This window comes from Gymnoscopelus braueri (assembly GCF_963280865.1).
Source record: "Gymnoscopelus braueri genome assembly, chromosome: 23".
Lineage (NCBI taxonomy): Eukaryota > Metazoa > Chordata > Actinopteri > Myctophiformes > Myctophidae > Gymnoscopelus > Gymnoscopelus braueri.
In genome coordinates, this window is record NC_137625.1 from 37,276,426 (window position 1) to 37,297,594 (window position 21,169).

General features: G+C 42.0%; 1 protein-coding gene across 1 annotated transcript in view; it reads right to left on the bottom strand.

Moving 5' to 3' along the window:
• Nucleotides 1–14,499: 14,499 nt before the first annotated feature.
• atxn7l1 (ataxin 7-like 1) overlaps nucleotides 14,500–21,169 on the bottom strand; it is a 77,628-nt gene continuing 70,958 nt past the window's right edge. Inside the window, 2 exon segments of the mRNA XM_080421203.1 lie at nucleotides 14,500–18,989; nucleotides 19,896–20,163. Of these exon segments, the coding sequence (XP_080277329.1) occupies nucleotides 18,972–18,989; nucleotides 19,896–20,163 (286 nt within the window). The 3' untranslated portion in view covers nucleotides 14,500–18,971.

Below are 21,169 nucleotides of genomic sequence, written 5' to 3' on the forward strand. Positions count from 1 at the left end.
TTTTGGGGGTGAACTATCCCTTTAAGGTTCCAAATGATTTGGAGGCCACTAAGATTGTTTTGTGTGTGAAATTCTGTGTGTGGAATTTTTACCCCGCAAGGCAATCATTTACCATGCAAACTTTAACCAAATGAACCCTATAGCGTCCCATTCAGTGAAAATAGCCAATCTACAAGCTCAGAATCAGCTTTATTGTCACATCACAGGTTTACAGAAGTAAAAAAGTGGGTGAAATTAGTTTTTGTGCATTGTTCCATCGTATTGTTACGATGCTCACAATGCATCGCAACGCGACTTGTAGATCGGGGGCTTAGTATAGAGCCCTGGGGGACTCCGGTAAACTTAACCTAGTATAAGATTTATGTGGTTAAAAAGAAGCCAATTACTCAAAAAGGATGCCGTGGCCTCAGCTGGACAGTTTGGTTTTCCAGACACGTCTGCATTTACGGGGAAAATAGGCCTGTTTTGACCTCTCACATTCATTGTCCATGAAAATGCTCAGATGGGGTGAAAGGTGACAAGTGCCTTGCTCAGGGACGCCTTGAGAGGAACTGTTTAGGGAGAGCGTGTCATTCAAACCAGCAGTGTTCTGGTAAAGCCTCACTTTTCAAAAAAAAAAAAAAGTCTTGTGTTGTGTTGTGAGAGAGCCAGCACTACTCATCTGTAATGTCGTCACATCATAAACCTATAAACCCAAGACATCGTCGTTGTCGGGTGGAAACCTTGCATGTCCAGAACCGTTCCTTTTTAGTTATTCATTTTGTTTCATTTACCAAAAAAAACTAAACATAAAAAGTTGAAATATGGAGAGATGGCAGATGGCAGATGGCAACGACATGCTAAAAAGTTATTTGGAAACTAAAGTGTTTTGAACCTGGTGTACCTGCTTTGGGCATGTCATTGGCTGAAAATGTTCAAAATGCAGGTCAAGAACACAAAGACAATTAAAAACAGTTGCTAAGAATTGCCAATCTACAAGCTCACATCATATCTGTTGTTAGCGTGTAGTGCGGCTAATATATAGTTAGGGCTTAAACACTTAGACCGTGTACACTAAATTGACCGGGGTCTCCCAGGGTCAATTTAGTCCACTCCTTTTTTCCCCTCTACACTAAGATCTTCACCAAAGAATTACGATCTACAAGCTCACAACGTGTCACAATGCGCCGCTTGAAGATCTGCTATTTCTACTGAATGTTCACCCCAGAATAGGGATGCTAGGGCTCATGTGGTTAAATGGATAATTAAAACATTATTTTCTGTCAGCTTTGACAGCCAAATGAGCTGCACTTGATTAGAGATGCGAGTTAAACTAATCCACAAAATGTGCCCACATGCCCACAATGTCACCCTGGGGTCCCTCGTGTCACTCTCTGTCCAGAAAGACAGTAATTCCTCTAAACTGTCATTGGCACATATCCAGTCTTTGTGTCGTTATATGACATCATAAAGACAGCCTTGTTGTCTCTCTGCTTGCTATTTTGGGAAGGAAAGAGTTGTTCACAGAAACCGAGATGATCCACAATCACAGCAATACAACAAGTTGAATTCTGTTCTGTGTATCCGTCCTTTTATAGATCAAAGCATCGGACCGCGTGCAAACGCCCCTTGTGTTGTTATAAATGAAAGCCGAAGACACAAATTATGCCGGGGCACAGAATAAAATCCACACAGTTAGTGTGTCTCCGAGTCAAATTAACACTGAGGACTTTTACTGTGCAGTGACTTCAAAGCAGATAGTTGGAAACACGGCACGCTGTGTGCAACTGTGATCATGAAAGAATAATGCGGTAGTCCTTGCTGGCCGGCTAGATTCTCATAAACAGTGGCCATTCATATAGTCTGAACAGTATATGCCAACTTGTTGTGGTATACCATGTAGTTTTAACATGAGCATAGTGCCCAATCAAACACTGATATTTGTGTTATAGACTGGTCCGTCCACTGGTTCTCAACGTGGGGTCATGGACCAGAGCTAAATTATTATAATAACTAGAAAAAGTGCTCCTCGGCGCACAGGACTCTGCCGGGTCAGGTAGGTTATTGTGGGCCAGCAATGTTCGGAATTCACCAATCATGATGGAATATGAAAAATCGGACGGATCCGTCTTGCCTTCGGCCTGGCCTTCAGACCCTCTCAGAGTTAACACTGGGGATTTTATAGTGTAGATTGTGGGTCCAGAGATTAAAAAATCTTATCAATCGGGGGGGGGGGGGGGGGGGGTGTCCTTGAGTGGGTGTCAGGTGGTCCTCAGCTAAATTATTTATAGTTAGGAACCAAATGGACCCTTACAGGTTTGTAATTCCAAGAGTGTAAATGGAACCAAATGGACCCGTACTGTACAACAATGCTATGGATTAGTGTCCCAGAGATAAAAAGAGAAAAAAAAGATAAATCTAATGGAGACCATGACCTAATGCATATCAAACTAGGGGGTCTCCTTCCACAGACTTGCAATGAAGCAGTTCTGACATCTGGGCGTTTCTGGTTCTCACACATGTGTACGTGGTGTGCACGTTAAATTCTCTGCAAACCTTCAATGATCTGTCCTTCATCACATGCCACCTTCTCGGTCAGCCCACTTCCCTTTTGTGTTGTTTATTTTTAGACAGAGAAGCAGACGGTGTAGGAGAGACAGACAGTAGGAAAGCTGAGAAGCAGACAGTGTAGGAGAGACAGACATTAGGAAAGCTGAGAAGTACTGTGTCGAAAGACATAAAGTAGGAAAGCTGAGAGACATATAGGATACAGCAGTGGATCGCAAAGTGGGGCCCAGGGACCCTTAGGACGCTTAAAGGTCTGTAACCCGTAAGGGTCCATTTATATCATGTGCACCTGCGCACTCTCAAAGTTATGATTAAAAGGATTGAGAACCACAAGGATACAGGATGTGGTGGCATGTGATCTTAGGCCAGCAGAGGTCTGCACAGCACCACAGATGAGTCTCCTCTTAACCCAGATGTTATGAGCTGAGACCACGGCCTTGGTTTTCCCTTGCCAATCTCTACACGCTGCAAAAACCCTGAGTGCTAACTTAAAGGCAGGGTAAGTGCTATTCTTTTGTTAAAATAGGTGTGAAATAGCTCTATATTCTGATAGCAGTCATTGCTGTATAGAGCGTTTGTTCAGTATCAGGAGTCCCTGTCTCTCCAGCACTTTAGTAAACAGAAGATGCAGGTCGGGATACCAATTGTATCCAATCGAAAGAGAGGACTCACACACAATGCAGATTAAACAAGTGAAATTGGAAGTGATGACACAAAGAAAGGAGCACTATAAAATGTAAACTGATAAATGGGTACTCTCTTCCGATTGGCTGAAATTGGCAACCCATCTGAAAATGTATTTTCTGTTTATTAAAGACCTGGGGAGACAGGGAGACCCCTGCTACTGAAAAAACACTCTATCACAATGATTATCACAATCTAGTGCTTTAACCTTTTAACAAAACACTTTTTGTTTTAACCAAAAAAAATCACTTACCCTACCTTTAACTCACTGGGGATTTTGCAGTGTACTCTGGACTGCACTTTTATTGTATTACCTACAGTTCAAGAGTTATAGGTCAAAACATAAAGCGGGCTGTTATAGCACCACCATAATTTCCATAATTTGAAAAAGAAATACTGGGAGTGTGCGTGCAAAGTTTGACGCCGATCAAACTGTGGTGTCCGAGATTAGCTGTACACACATGGACGGACGACAGGCGGAAACAGTCCCCTGGTCTGTCAGCCTGATGAAGACAATAAATCAAGTACTTTTCTTCTGAATATTACTACTAAACAGCATTAAAAGTTATTTTTAATCCTGTATGGAGGGTGAACTGGGGTTAATAAGTCCTGACCTTGTGACCTGGACTGTTTGAAGTAGCCTAGACTAGTCTCCTAACAAAAAGCTCAGGGAGTGTTGCACAAAAGCAGCCTTGCCTAATGTGAAGTCATTCAGAGCAACTTCCCAATAGAGCTGTTTTAAAGTTCCTCCAAAATGCACATGAAAGGTTTGCAAGGAATCTGTTTATTTGAACCTCCAGAATGTAAAAAGTAAGTAAGAAGTCATAATATGGATTCAATGTTTGTTAAATAGCGCTTTGAGAAGGGTGTGTCACAATAAATGTGTTCATTACCCTCCCAACAAATGTGCAATACATACTGTACTAACATTAAATTATCTTGTAAAGATTTCTTTTTTAAATAATTGAAAATACATCATCATATTCTTTATTAATAGATTGTATTTGTTTACCGTTATTTGTTTATCCATATTAGAGCACCTTCAACTAGATACAAATTAGAGCCATTATCAGCCAGACAGCCACCCACACATTTATAACCAGGGAAATTGGTGTATAACAATACAGTCCCACAGTGCTTTCAGTGAAGCTCATGCATTTACATACCACACAGCAAAATCCTAAGTGTTAACTTAACTGTACAAATGTAACCAAATGGACCCATAAGTGACCATTAAGGTAACATGTGTAAACTCTGAGATACAAATGGATAAATTAACACAGAGGACTCAAATTAACTCTGATGACAACAGGAGGCACTTGGTTCATTGGTCAACTCGACAGAGCGAGACCTTGAGGAAAGCGCTCGCATTGAGGGCTCTGAATGGCATGTGTGGAAGACCAACCTCCCCCGACATATCAAGCTCAGCTTCTTCTAGAGCAGTGGTTCTCAACCTTTTCAGGCCGTGACCCCCCCCAAATAATCATATTTCAACTGGGGAACCCTGGTCCCTGACAAGCACGTGGAATGTAGGAGTTAAGGCATTCAATTTTGTGTGACGATTCCACAGATAAATATTGTGAAAATAGCAGCAGATCTACAAGCAGATCGGCATTTTTTGTTGCCTCTTCTTATATTATTTGACAATTTGGCCTATATGTTTGACCATTTGTATAGTATACCGTAGTTTGTTGATGACTTTTGATGCAGTAATGGTCTTTTCTTTTTTGAGGTATTAAAAAGGTCTTAAAAGTCCTTAAATTGTCACTTCACCGTCATCTGGGGACCCCCCAAAAAAATCATGTGGGGACCCCCCTGGGATCCCGACCCACAGGTTGAGAACCACTGCTCTACACCAGCTCAATGTACTGGAAAGTCAGCCATATTCGCTGATTTAGGGGTTAAACCTGTGATTTTGTACATATAAGATATTGGATTTGACCAACTGAATTATGTGATATTTTTTAGGCAATAATCAGATATTGTCAGCTGATTTAAAGCTTATTACCCAGTACTCTATGTATTTCTGTAAGTTTGAGTCTCGGGGAGACACCTAATTTCCCTTTTGGGTCTCGAGCGGAAAACATTTGGGAAACACTCGCCTGGAAAGCCCTCAACACTAATACCCTATCAACATAAGTGCAATCACTAGGCCCTAGTGACAAGGGCACTGGCTCCAGGCCCCCCTCCCCCAGGGGTCCTTGAGGGGGTTCCAGTGGGTACCCAGCTAAATGACTGATAGTTACATATATCCCACCCACAGAATTCTAATTTGGTTTCAAGAGGATCACAGCCTACCCTTTAGCATGGGAGGTGAATTGGTGAGGGCTTACATAAATGTCATATTAGGATGTAGGCTACATATCTACAGTAGCTAACAAGATTTAGGCATATGATTCTGATAGTATAGCTACGCTGACATGGTGAGCTTAAAATGCATCATACTTACATAACCAACTGAACCACATATTCAAACACAAGGATTGAATGTAATAACAGAAAGGTTTTTATTCTACAACCACGTGAGTCACTATATAAAATTGCCCTGCTGATCCAAATAAAATAAAACATCATAATAAGATAAAATAAATACCCAGGGTTTTGAAACTCTGTTTATGTACCAACTGTGTTGCCGTGCTTGTTGGAGCTCATTTGTCATTTGAATGTAAATACAATCTGGCGGCCAAGAGAGCTTGTAAACGCTAGGGACCTTATAGGGTTCATGTGGTTAACAACCAATCCATGCTGTATACAGTATGTGTTAAATGAAATGCATGAGAAATATCACATAAGAAATAAATATGTAAAGACAATTGTAGTAGGGTACTACAGTTAGATGAACACTAAAGATTGTGCAGTGTAGATTGTGGTCCCAGAGATGAATGCATATAAAATTGTGGGTCCCTGAAAAAAGGGTGAGAATCACTTCTTTGTTCTTCGGCTAGGGACTGCCGACTTTATGTCAGGAAAGAAAATCAAAACTCTTGGCATATCAAATTGATATTACATACATGTAGTTGGACAAAACCACACCAGCGGGGGAAGCTTTGATTTAAAATGCAAAGAAAGAAGAAGGTTGTGGACAAGACAGCTTCTGTTCATACGGGATGATAAATCCATTCACTGACCTCAATCACACACAGTCCCCTGAGCGTTGATTTAACTCTGAGAGTGTAAGAAATTTATGCTTTACACTCTCAGAGTTAAACCAACACTCGAGATTTTACAGTGTAGAGCCACTATGAGCTCAAGTCAAGGACAAGTCAAGACCAGAGCAACGATAGAAATCACCTCCCATAAATCCTTACTGGGAGCAGGATTCCAAGCCGAGCAGAATCCCTCAACAACACCATCGTTGCAGTGTTTTGCGAGAGAAACAAGCGGCCGGGCCTACGAAAACAAGCCCAAAAGAAGCGACTATATAGGCTGCACACACACACACTATATAATATAGCATACACATCTGTTTTCCCACTTTACACACACACACAGCAAGCAAAATGAGTTAATATAGCAGTTTTCCCACTTTAAACCCATGTAGATCGGTAAAAAGCTGATCTACAAGCAAGGCATTTGTAGATCTGAGATTCTCAAAAGAATCTTGAAACATGTGTGAAATGTGGAATGTTTTTGAAACATTTTAAATACACAAATCTTGTATGGGGTCCCTGGCACAAATATATTTTCAGATGAGGGCCTGCGGCCAAGTACATATTAATTTGGGGGTCCTTGACAGGGCCGGATCTAGGCATAGGCAATGCCCCCCCAAATGCCCTGAAGATTTTTTAATTTTTTGATATATTTTTTGGGGGGGCTTGTGAAAGTTACATTTATGGTGTGTGTGATATGAAATGTGAGCTTACCATAATCAAAGTAATCATATTCCATCATGCATCATTGCACAATTCAAATAATTCTCCGCCCTGATTTGCCATGGACAGTGTTGCCAGATATTGCGAGAGAAAGAAGCCTAGGAAAACAAGCCCAAAAGAAGCAAAGTAGGCGGAAAAAACAGCGAACGCCCCCTCAGTATTTCCTATTGCCCCCCCAATTAAAAATTCCTGTATCCGGCCCTGGTCCTTGATATGAAAAAGTTTGCTTCCTAATGTTGTTTAAATTTTAAACAACATTAGGAAGTTATTTGTCACCACACTAGTGATCTACTGTCTGTAGTCACTGACACTGTTAAGAGTTTGGATGTTAAAGGATGGTTGGTTATTTTTCTCACCCTGATTATGTAACAAGCATGATTGTCTATCACCATCAGGTGTGAACCTACATCAGTGGTTCGCAACCTTTTCTGGATCAGGGCCCACTTGAAAATCTCAAACGCATTTGCGGCCCACCCATCTGACCACAAGTACAAGTGTGATCTTTTTAGAATGTTGAGCATGTCGCCGTAGCGAAGTTATGCAGGCCATTGTTAGCCTACATACTTGCAGCACTAAACAGAACATTCCCTGCTATATAAACGCTGTATTTTATCAAGGACTCTGGTTCTATGTAGTTCAGTGGGAGAAGTGGGTCGTGGACAAAGCCCCTCTTTAAAAGAGGAACATTGTGAAACTTCATGGACGAGGTCCTGACTTAAGGGTGAACATCAAACATTTGGATCCCCTAGTGTGAAATTGATCTAGTTTAATCACTGTTCTGGTTTTCTCATTTATTAGTGAGTATTTAGAAATGAATGACATGTGGACATGTGCAAATCGACATCGTTAGGCAAAAGTTTCTGTCCATGCACATGGAGATCACCGACATCAGCCCAAATTGATTATCCCTAAATATGGACATAACAGGGGGGAGAGGAGAGGGAGATAGGGAGGTAGGTGGAGGAAAAGGGGCCATCTTGAAGAATTAGCCAAGGTCCCAGCACAGGGCCAAAGGGACTAGACCAGAACGTCCTCCTCATTCACTCCATGATGTTGCTGCTGTCGGGCAGACATTTCCCTTGTATCTTTCAACTTTAAAGTAATGTCCTACTTCCTCGTACAACAGTGTACGAAAGTAGCGAAAATAGCCGATCTACAAGCTCGCAAGCGAGACGCAAGATGTGCCATTTTCGCTATAGGTTTCTTTTTGCCGCCCCTATAGAGATTTGGATATTTGCACACCAAATCCTGCGCTGTGATTGGCCACAAATGTACCCCTCTAACCCTGCACCGTGATTGGCCAATCACAGTCTATTCAGGACTGTGATTGGCTAGGGAAACATGACACATGTGCATAGCCCTATATAAGAAACCATAACTTAAAGATGGAGTGCCATGATATTTTTCAACCTTAAAACCTGATCATAAGGTATTATTATTATGTAAGGATTTTTTTCAAAAAAAAAGAAAGTGTACAGTAAGTGTAAAATGTTGTTTTTATGTGGACACGCCTCCAGTTCATTAAGTATACCTGGTTCTCACCTTAGCACCTCCTCCACCACCTTAGCACCACCCACCTGTCCTAGTCCCTCCTCCTCCTCATGCCCACACCTGTTGTGTTATGATAATGAGGGGGAGGGTATGGCATTGTGATGTCACAATGCCCCTGTTTCTCTATTGGCACTTTTGACCCTCAAGGTTTCAGCCTCCAGGAAGAAACTCCAAATAGTCAGAGAAGACATAAAACACCATAAAAACACCACCGGGGGGCTTAATGAAGTTCTATCAACCTCATAGACACATGAAAAACAGAAAAAGTGCAAAACCATGGCACCACCTCTTTAAAGGTAGGGTAAGTGATATTTTTTGGTTAAAACAAAAAGTATTTTGTTAAAAGGTTAAAATACTATATTCTGATAGTAATCATTGCTATAGTGTGTTTGTTCAGTAACAGATGTCTCCCTGTCTCTCCAGCTCTTTAATAAACAGAAAATACATTTTTCGGTAGGTGTCAAAATCTCAGCCAATCAGGAGAAAGTACCCATTTTTAAGCTTAATTTGTATAGTGTTCCAGTTAAAAATGTGTCTGCTCATTTCTTAGTGTCATCACTTCCAATTTCACTTGTTTAATCTGTATCCTGATTGAGTTCTCTGTCCTGGTTGGATAAAATTGGAAATGAAACTACAAAAAAAAAAAAAAAAACTACAAAATACATTTTCTGTTTTATAAAGAGCTGGAGAGACATGGAGACTCTTTATATGGACAGGACACTCTATAGTAACGAGCACTATCAGAACATAGACCCATTTTGCAATTATTTGAATAATTGCAAATCACTTACCCTACCTTTAAAAAAAACAATAAATTTGTTTTTTTTAAGTTATGGTTTCTTCCATCACTTCTTCCATCACTTCTTCCATCACTGTGATGACCACTGTGACCACACCGCCCACTTCACACTGGGTGTGATTTTTTTATTATTATGAAAGTCGTTAGGTCTGTTGGTTTTATGAATATTGAACCAATGAAAAGTATTAACAAGAGCTTGTGACTAAATAAAAACTACATTGGATCCATTGGAACACATCAGGTTATTTCTTCCCCCCCTGAAAGGTAACAGTTTCGGACATACAAGGTTTCCACTGGACCGTGCCGCTCTGCTCAGTGGCCACCAATTTCTTAGAGATTGTGCCACCTATAGCACAATCTCTGTGGTTAGTCCTTATGTACAGTAGCTGCCAGCGGAGGTGATTTGTCTCAGCGCTGTAGTGTCAACTCCACAGAAAGCATGCCGTGTAATAAACATTTTGTGATTACGCGCCGACCCTGCAGGCAGGCCACGCATAGCCTGGCTGTGGAGAAGAGGTTTTCATTCATGCTCTGCGGTGTCGTACGGCCGTGCCGGAAATAGCCGACCTACAAGCTCACAACGCGTGGCATCCATGATGCGTTGTTGGTTGGCTATCATTTGCAGCATGTGACGCCGCCATACGACAAAGTATCAGGCTTTAGGCTGTAAAAAAATCACGCCCAGTGTGAAGAGAGTGGTGACTTTGATGAGTTAATTAGTGTAACTGGTTGCATCTTTGTGTTGCAATCAGCTGCAGCTGTTGAGGCCCTGCTCATTGGGACAGAGTTGTTGAGGCCGTGCTCATACGGACGGACAGACACACACACAAAGTCAGTCCTTGGAGCGGCTAGCACCACTCAAAAAACAATACAAAAATCACAGGCCTTGAAGGGGTCTGGGTTGTGTTTCATACCAGCGCCTGGCCTACACCTCAGTAACAATTGAATTGAGTCACAAAAGCACTTTTTTATTAGGTAATCACAGCCTGCATCGACAGTAAATAAGAAAATGGCATTTCCAAAAGTGTTGACAGGTCTTCGTATTTTGCCTTTGGGATTAGGAGCATTACAGTCATTTTTATGACTCTGGTAATTCCAGATAGATTTTCATAATTGCACTGGTTTACAAGGTGCAGATGTAACTCATTTGTATTATTATACGCCATTCTTTCTGCGTCCAGCACCTTGTAACACTTTGTGGGTTTGGTGTGGGGGATGGCTGATTTAAGCAGTCACAACTAATTGGACTCAAACTTGACATTGAACTACAGCGTGTACAGCAGGTGAGACTATATGCACCTGTTGTGCATGGAGTTGCACCCAGGATAAATCATAGTCATCCCTACAAACATTCAGGGAGAAACAGCCACAGCCTCCATCCTGAATGTTTGGGCATTGTTTTGAATGGCACTTTATGAATAAACTTTACCTTACCATTTGGTGGGTGTGGTGTTATCAACCTTCGATGACACCAACTGTTGATCAAAAGAATAGGAAAAAAACAAAAACAAAAAAGTCATACATTATCATCAATAAGATAAATTCTGAAGTATTCATATTCTATTAATATTTACCATCATAGTGAACCAGTTTCACGACAACTTCTACATCTTCCTCCTCCTCCCTCTGATTGCTGCAGATTCGTAGATTACACATTTCTGTGCACTTTAGTTTGTTGGTAAGAAGGCAGGAGCGGTCTCTCTGGGTCAGTCTCTCTGGGCCATCTGCTATTTTTGTCCCTAATTCCACTTTAAAAGTGCCTAGGGCCCACTGCTCTGCTTCAGCCCGACTTAGAGGGACCCCAGCTGGGCTACTGCACAGCCATGGACCACATGGAGCTTAAGAACCACCACAAACACACACTGACTCTCTCCACTTCACCTATGCGCCTACATGTGAGCTCTCTTCTCTGGATAGGCTGTAAGCATGAGCAACTGGGTGCTCACGTTTTTTTATGCCCTAAACCAGGGGTCTTCAACGTTTTCAGCCCAAGGACCCCCTAGCTGAGAGAGAGATGAAGCAGGGACCCCCTCTATAGTGTATTAAATTGTGTTTCAGATTCAACTTTTTTTGTTTACGTGGTCTGCTCTTTTTCCTCTCTACACCAGTACCCCTTTTCGAAAAAATGTTTTGTCTAAAGTTCTCCTCAGTCAAGGGATGCTAGGGTTCAATTGGTTAAGGTAAAAAAGAAAATCATATCACACAAAGATTTGATGGACCCCCTGTAGTACCTTTGAGGACCCCCTGTTGAAGACCTCTGCCCTAAACAATAAAGGTTTTTTAGCTATATCCCTGGCTCGACGCAAGCAGGCCCAAGGGCTCCCCTTTTCCTCTACAACATGTACCTGATGTGAATGTAACTAGCCGAGCACAGGACATTTTCACCGGGGGAGAGCGGAGCAGCCCTTGCCTCACTTAACCTGAAGGAACGCTTCCAGGCGTCTGCACTGGGAGACATGGGAGAGGGCTGCAGCTCCGGTCTCTGTGGGCCATTTTTGTTTTGCTATTTTTGCCCATAATTAAACCTTGAAAGGGCCCAGGGCCAACTGTTCTGCTTCAGCGAAACTCAGAGGGACCCCAGCCGGGATACTGCACAGCCATAGATTGCATGGAGCTTTAGTACCACCAGAGCACTTCTCATACCCACCTATGAGGGATGACCATAACTTGTAGGGTTGCAACTACCTGAAATTCTAATAAGAGACACCCAGCCTACTTGAACCCCAGCATCCATTGTCTGGGGGGAACATTAGCCAAAAAGACATTTGGAGTAGACAGAAAAGACAACTCAGGTCTAGTTTACTAATTATAGAGGGTTTAAGTGGTTAACAACCTGTATTATAGTATATGAGGTGTTTTAATTTGTAAGATGTGTCATTGATTGATCCTCAAAAATAAGGAACAAAGTGTGTCCCTTATCAATGGGCCAGCACATCACCACCTTCTGATAAAAAGCAGTTACTCCCGCCGTTTATGCACGCTTCATTGAACTTCTTTACCAGTCACCTCTCCCTGCCTACAGTATGTTGCACCTTAACCCCACTACACTCCTCCGAGAGCTCCACCCTGACCTCCACACACCCACCCATCCCAGACACCTCCATACCCACCCTTAGGTGCACCATCTCCACTACCTTGTTCCTGGCCCTCCAGGGGAAACAGGCTCTCTAGGTGTAATAAAGTGGTACATAGAAACAAATGACACTGACGAAACAAGGCAGACCCCTAACCTGTATTTACAGACGCCATCTCTCCCTGAATGCTTTGGGGATGACTGATTTATCCTGTTGTGCATCGATTAACTTGATGCACAACAGGTATGCAGGCATTGCAGGCACACCAACAGTACTGTAGCTCTAAGTCCAATTGGTTTGACTCAGGCCAGGTGTGACTGCTTAAATCAGCCATCACCCATCCCACAACCTCATAACATAACTTAACCACAAGAACCTTAAAGGGATAGTTCACCCCTAAAATGACTTTTCTTTCCTATCGATTAGTCACCCCATGAAGACTTGAATTCATGGATATATTTTAGTTTTTGACGCATTCCTAAGCCAATAATTTGATGACTGGCAGCGGTTCCGGTTGGAGACACAAAGAGTCTCCTTTGTGTCTCCTACCGGAACAGCTGCCTACCGGTCCGCTGGTCATCAAATCATTGGCTTAGGAATGCGACAAAAACTAAAACATATCCATGAATTCAAGTCTCCACAGGGTGACTAATCGATAGAAAAATAGTATTCTTTTGGGTGAACTATCCCTTTAACATCGCTATTTTGGGGTGAGGAAAACGGCAGGTCTACAAGCAGCTCATAACGTCCCACGTCGATGTAGAGAGTCTATTTTCGGTGCAAGAGATTTGGTGCAGAGGGAAACAATAGCGTACTAAGTATAAAGCCCTGGTGGACCCCGGTCAACTAAGTATAGTGTTCAAGTTGTTAAGACCTGCACTGTCTGGAACTATTGTCTTTTTCAAAGATTCTTTTTTTTTGCATTTCTGGCTCTGCTTTATTTCAGTGAACACCTCTGTGTTCACTGAGAGAGGGATGACATGCAATAAAGTGTCTCAGGTGCAGATTTGAACCAGGGTCAGCTGCAGGAAGCACTATAGCCTTATTTATGTTGTATGCACTCTTACACTCCAACTATTGTCTTTTTTTACAACTGACTCCTGCATGAACTCTGGTGCACTTGCCAAATGGACTCTATGCTTGGTCTGCTCCTTTTTCATTCCTCTACACAAAATATCTTTGCCAAAAATAGACAATCTACAAGCTCACAACGCGTGACGATGTGATGCGTTATGAGCTTGTGGGTCAGTTATTTTCGCCATATGTCAGATTTTCGCCAGAATAGGGACGCTAGGGTTCAAGTGCTTAAGGATAACTGTGGAAAGACAGTGTATCATATTCAATCCTCATTCATCACTCACTGTATATCCATCCATACACTCAATAGGGCTGTACAAATATTCATATTCATTCATATAACTATGTATATTCATACTCAGATCATGTCTAGTGTCAGAATCTAAACTCAATCTTCAAACTGTTTTATTTATTTGGTTTGGTTCTCTCCTGTGTTTCAGTCTTACTGTTGTTGCTTCTATGACCTGAATTTCCCTCCAGGGATCATTAAAAAGGTTTATCTTATTTTATACTTATTTATACTTATCTTACCCCTAGCCCTGGCATGGCTGGTGTGTTTTAGTCAAACAAAACCAACATCCATTTGAAATCATTTAATAAAAGCATGGATATAAGACCTTTTTTTCCTTTTTAACAGCAAGTGTTATTTCTTTCTTTGATAGAAAATCCATTTCTTGAACCTCTTGAAGTGAGAGGGTTGCGATCCCAACTCGTAGAAAAAGCTTTGTTCAGAAACATTCCACATTCAGAAAGAGTTTGGATCAAATGCTAAAAAGATAAAACAAAACTAAAAACCGACAGTGTGCTGGTTTAGGGGCCTCCTCCCAAGTCACCATGTACTTCATACAGTATTTTTCTACTGTAGTTGACAAAAGAAAAAAAAACATCACCAATAGAGCTTTATATATTTCAAATATTTATATAAATAGAAATAGATGTAAAGATCTGGGCATTATTACAAAGTGCAAAAAGGAGAAAAGAAGCTTTAATACCTCCATATCTGAGTGATGTAGACACCATGCAGCTGCTCTGAAAACAACAGACTGAATTACATTTGTCTTCACATCCTACAACACTTGATAGTCGTTTGGGGTAGTTGTGTGTCTCAAACATATCTAAGCACCAATACGTGTTCACACTGAATCTAACTCGAACAAATCATTGCAAAATGTTTGCTTTTTGTCTTTAGGACGTGAAGAAATTGTGGAGTTCAACCACTGTTGGCTCCTTTGAGGGCCTGAAACAGTTTGGCTGAACAGTGAGGTGACCTCACCCCCCAATCACATATCGTCGCTCTCAGGCAGTAACCTTGCATCTCAATATTTCACCTTTCTGTGTATGTTTCCCCATAAATGAAAGGCCAGTTGTTATCTGGTAGATCTGCTATTTTTGCTATTCTTAAAAGTTTTCAAACATTTTGAAAATGTTAACCTATAATGACATGCCCAAAATGTGGACGCAAAAGGTCTAAAGTTGTTAAGTGTGTTTGTGGGTTTCATAATGAAAAGCATTAACAAGAGCTAAATAATAACTACATTGGATCAATTGGAACACTGGTTCTTTTTTCCATTTCCTGAAAAGTAACAGATTTGGACATACAAGGTTTCTGCCCGACAGTGACAATAATGAGGTTTGCCACAAATCATGCTATAACATCATAGGTGCTACTGTTGCTACATCTTGGTTCTTTTTTTTCCTTTACAGAAAAAGGCCAATGAGAACAGGCAAGAAGACCAAGTAAATTACCTACGTGATAGAGATCTCATGAATCCTTATCGTACGCAGTGGATTAATCAATGTGAAGTGTTCATTAGTGCTGAGATAGCTCTGAGATAACACTGAACCCTGGCTATCTCCGCTAAAGCAGTTGGCAAGTACCAGTTTGGTACGACACTCAGAAACCTCACACTGGGTCAAACCTGTGTCAAACGCCTCCAAAATACCTTCAATTTCTTTGAGTAATGACTTTCTGTTTTTACCACACGAACCCCTAGCATCTCTATTCTGGGGTGAACATTCGGCGATCGTCTACTTTCGGCGAAGACATTTGGTGTAGAAAAATAAATACTAGTTTACTGAGTATATAGCCCTGAGGGATCCCACTCAGCTAAGTATATAGGGTTTAAGTGTTAAATGGACTGGGCTACTTTGTCTTTAGTTACCTTAGCAGTGCCTGATGCACAAGGATTGCGCTTTTGGTAGATGATTACAAAACAGATTACAAAGTTATTTTATGTTCTGCTTTTTCTTCATTCTCTTTGAACTGATATTTGTTTTGCTCCATTAAACAAACTCATAGCAGGTTGTGGAAACAGATGCACGCTGTGGCTGGCAGACTGTTGTTTTTTTTTGTGCTAAAAATGCTGATTCAAACTGTATACTAGTACCGCCTTGCTGAATATTGTGTTAAGATGTACTGGGAACCATCGATAATCTCCGATTCCAATGGCAGAACTACGTACATATAGCAACTGAAGGCATTTCAAAGGAACTCGGGTTTCACTTCACTCGAAACATACAACAATCATAATCGCTCTGAGCTTCAACCAGTCTTTCTTAGACCATTAGAAGATAAAAAACGTTTAAAAAAAAAAAACATTCTTAACATTGGAAGAAGGGGGTGAACCACAGGCAACAGGAATGTGGGCCCTTTCCTATTACAATACTAAACCACCAGGGCCTGATTTCACAGAACTGTGATTCTCAAAGTGGGGTCCGGGAAACCCCAGGGGTCCTTGGGAGGGTCCCCAGCTAAATAATTGATAGTTATAAACCAAATGGACCATTATAGGTCTGTATCCTGTAAGGGTTCCATTTGTACACTCTCAGAGTTATGAGGCGAGGGTCCGTGGCTTAATGCATAGCAAACTGGGGGGTCCTTGAAATTAAAAATAACTACTGCTGCTTAACCCATTAAGACCTGAGGCCGATTCTACAAATGCCTTCCAAACCAGTAGTTCTCAAACTTTTTCGTGCCAAGGACCAAATTGATATATATTTGACCGCGGACCCCCCATCTGAAAATGTTTTGTGCCAGGGACCCCCAGAAGAGAAATTATTTTGTTAAAACATTCACAATGATAAAAAAAAAACAAATCTAACACTTTTTTTTTTTAAATCCCAAAATAGCAGCTATTTTTGAATAGCCAACGCTAATATCTTATACCGGTTTTAATGGGTTAAGGTGGGGTCCTTGAGGGGGTTCCAGGGGGTAAAATACAGCTTCAAAATCAGTTTAACTACTTTAGCTCTATTTTATAGGTAAAATAGCCGATCTACAAGCTACAACGTGGGACCGTAGCCAGATACATTCTACTTTGGGGCTCCTTGACATTAAAATGTTTTTAGAATGGTGCTACATCATGCTTGGAGTGAGAAAGTATGTGACTTCCTATGCAGTGGTCCCTATAATGTATAATGTAATGATTCCTATGAAAGGTCAGCGGATCAGGCAGTAAGAGCTGATAACATTCATTATAATTCCTCAACTACAGTGGCCGTACCGTGGACCCTCAATCAATGCCAACCCTTTACAACTTTCTCAAACTGTTTCGTGTCAAGGACCCCCAAATTAATATGAATTCGACCCCGGACCCCCAATTATTTTTTTCTTGTGCCCAGGGACCCCCATAAGAGAACATTTGCAGTGTTCAAATTTGGACTGTCCCCCAAGACTTGTGTTGTTGTCTTTAAAAATAGCAGATCTACAAGCTCACAATGCATCGCGCCAACAACCGATGTATAGGGTTAAAATGGTTAAACTGATTTTGATGGTATATTAACTCATTTTGTTGGAGACCCCCTGGAACCCCTTCAAGGACCCCTGCGGGTCCCCACTTTGAGAACCACTGCATGACAGACATTCTGTGGCAGTCCTGCACTAAAAGGCTCATTAGTTACAACCAACGTTTACCAGCATTTACTGGTACTGGTAATCTCACAGGTCCATTTCTACAAGATAATGAAACATAGGCCTCTATTAAAATACACCGTCACCATCTTTAGCTCATTCGTTTTAGTAAAAAGGGGGGGAAAAAATATAAATACAAAAATAATAAAACTTATGTACACATTTTTAAACAATATGAACTTCCGTCATAATACTTTCAACTTCTTTCGTCAAAAATGCCGTACATTTTGTTTTGCTCAAAATGTCTCTAGTTCAACTTGGTACTTGGTTAAAGAAAGAAACAAAACAAAATAACAGCAACGATCATTTAAGAAATGATAAATTATACAAAAACAAAACAATGACCCAACAAAAAAACAATATCCAACACCATCGTAATAATAATTATAATAACAATAATAATAATAATAATAATAATAATTCCATCTCGGATGCAAGTCCTGACACACAAATAAAATTAATTTGTGTTTCTTGCAACGTTTAAAAACAAAGACCAAGGAAAACAAAAAGGCGGGAACGATCCTCGAAAAAGCCCTGATTTTCCTGCTTCATTGAAATTCAACAAGCTTAATAGAGACGAGTGTCTGTGTGTTGTCTGGTATGATCGATTACTTCCCTTGTACCAACAGGCCCTGGGCCTGGTAATATGGAGAGACATTGGTTTGGAGTTGATGAGAGCGAGAGAGAGAGAGAGAGAGAGAGAGTGAGAGTGAGAGAGGGAATAGGGGTTAAGTGCACTTTGAACACAGGCATGCTGGATGGAGAGATGAAGGCATCCACAGAACACAGAATGGATAGAGAGAAAGGACTGACAGACACACAGAGAGAGAGAGAGAGAGAGAGAAGAGTAGGATAACTGCAGATGTTCTCCAAGTCCATAGTGTCGACGGGTCCTTCAATGTTCAAACTCCCATAAATCAGAGGCTGCTTCCTGGTCACCTGACCCAATACAGGAACCAGGATGTGGCCTCAACCAGGAAACGGTTAAAAAATAAAAGTTCCAATAAACATGTATAGCCATAGCCACGGTAGAAATCATCAATGCCATTGAAAACTTTGAAAAACTGAAGCGAAATTCCCTTCCGCAGAGAGTTCCAAAAGTATTTTGGGGGATTTAACATATCCTGTTGTGAAAAGGCCATAACCATAGTGACCCACGGCAGAATTTCATCCAACCGTCCATCACCAAGATTAAAGTTAAAAGCAGGAACTACCGTTGTGCCCATATGCGGGCACGGCACGGTAGTAATGAAATGGGAGGAGCCAGTGTTGTCGGATTCCTATAAAAGACTCTGATCCCCAGAAGTCATTGCAGCTGAAGTGTGAAACTGTCATTACGATGTAAATCAGGGTGACGGCATTGAGACGGGAGTGCAAGGTTGGTGAGGTCACAGATGACATGGGGTGTTTGGCCTGTGCAGCTGCCCAACATTCAGTCTATATGGAACAGGCTGGGGTCAGTGATGCAGTTTGGCCTAGCAAAGAGTACAAGACAAAACATAGTATTAGTATTAGCATATACTGTAGTGATCCACAGGATAAAGAAGGATAAAGATGAAGATTTATTACAGGCACTTAAAAGTCAGCGCTACAAGCACTTAAAAGTCAGCGCTCAGCTTCAATCGGTAACGTTAAAAACCACAACCCAAGCCAAAAATCTTGGTGTAGTCATGGACGCAGAGCTGAATTTTAACAGCCACATTAACACCATTACAAAGTCAGCCTACTATCACCTTAAGAATATATCACGGATTAAAGGACTTATGTCTCAGCAGGATTTAGAAAAACTTGTCCATGCATTCATCTTCAGTAGACCTGACTACTGTAACAGTGTCTTTACAGGTCTCCCTAAAAAGAATCGATGATACGACTGCAATTCATTCAGAAAGCTGCTTTTTTTTTTACATAGTCTACCTGTCTGTCAAAGAGTTTATTTCAAAATACTTCTGATGTTTTATAAAGCATTGAATCGTTTAGGGCCAAAATACATGTCTGATCTGATTTTTTTTATCTATATCATGAACCATCCAGACATCTCAGGTTATTTCGGACAGGTCTGCTTAGAATCACCACCATATGCACCACATATCTGTGGAAAAAAATAAAAAGGAAAAACTCCCAGAAAACTGCTGGTCTGCTACAAATGTTCTTTTAAATCACAGCTAAAACCCTTTCTGTTTGCCATTGCCTTTTATTGAGATTTCTTTAACCATTCTTCAGTAGTAGCCATCGTAAATTAAGATACAATCTAATGTATTACATTTTCAGGGACTGATCTGAGTATTGCTACGTGTGTATAATCTCCAGAGGAACAGGGTAAGAGAAAGTGAGACAGACGACGCAAATACAAAACCAGAGAGACAGAGTCTCCTTTACACTACCTGTCTGGGTGAGTCGGGCCCTGAGGCCAGTATGCTCCCGGTCCCGTTTCCCTTCCTGAAGAGACTCTCCAGGCCTCCCACCCTGCTCAGCTTGCTGGTCTTTCCCCCGTACGAGCTGGGACTGTGCCTCTTCTTCCCGTCCACTCCTCCTCCTCCTCCTCCTCCTCCTCCGTAAGCCAGGGGGCCTGAGGGGTTGTGGGTGGAGGAGGGCTGGTCCTTGCTGGGAGAGTAGGGGATGCTGGTCGCTGTGCTGCTGGGGTGTTCCAGGCTGGAGGTGGCATCAGCACAAGTTAGTGTGGTCACTTATTCGTGGTACATTTAGAGGGATCTAGAATTCTGTTTGTTAAAAGGTACAAACAAGTAAAGGTTGTAGAATTGTATCCTAAAATTGCCTTATGGGTGGACGGTGGCCGTAATAAATGTAATATCCGGACTTGCGAGACGCACTGTTGCTCCGATCCGCACCAAACTTGGCACAAACACTGGTCAGGGGTCTGCCATCAGAATAGCAACACCAAAAGGGCCTTTCTGTGTGGAGTTTACACGTAGGTACCCTCACAAAAAACATGCAGTAATCCTGGTCTCTATACTGCCTCCCCCTGGTCAGCCGGGGCGCCTGATGGAGGGGAAAGGAACTGGTTGGAATAACGTGTTCCTTCCACGTGCTACGTCCTACCGGGGAAACTCCCCCCTGTCAGGTGATAAGAAGCGGCCTGCTCACTCCTCATGCATTGGAGGAAGCATGAGCTCAGTTCGGGGCTCTCCCCAGGCTGGCAGAGGGAGAGTAGCGCCCAGAATTACAGCATAGGCAATTGGCACTGGGTGAAAAAATGGGTTACAAAAATCGTGGGATAAAAAATCTAGAGGAAAAACAAACAAAAAAAGAATAGCAACACCAGGGGCCACGTGTGGCCCCCAGGGCCCAAGTCAGGGTCCCCCGGGGGCCACAAGTGCACTGTCGCTCCAATCCACACCAAACTTGGCAGAAACACTGTTCAGGGGTCTGCCATGAGACTAGCCACACCAGGGGCCATGTGTGGCCCCCCGGGGCAACATCAGGGGCCCCCAGGGACCGTACAGGCACACCGTTGCTCCAATCCGCACCAAACGTGCTACAAACACTGTTCAGGGGTTGGCCATGAGAATAGTCACACCCGGGGCACAAATTGTACAAATATGGGGCGCTACAGCAGTGTTACAGCAGTGTTTAAGACGGCCAAATGGACATAACTCGCTGACCATTGCTCTGATCAGCGCAGTATAGGACTGGATTT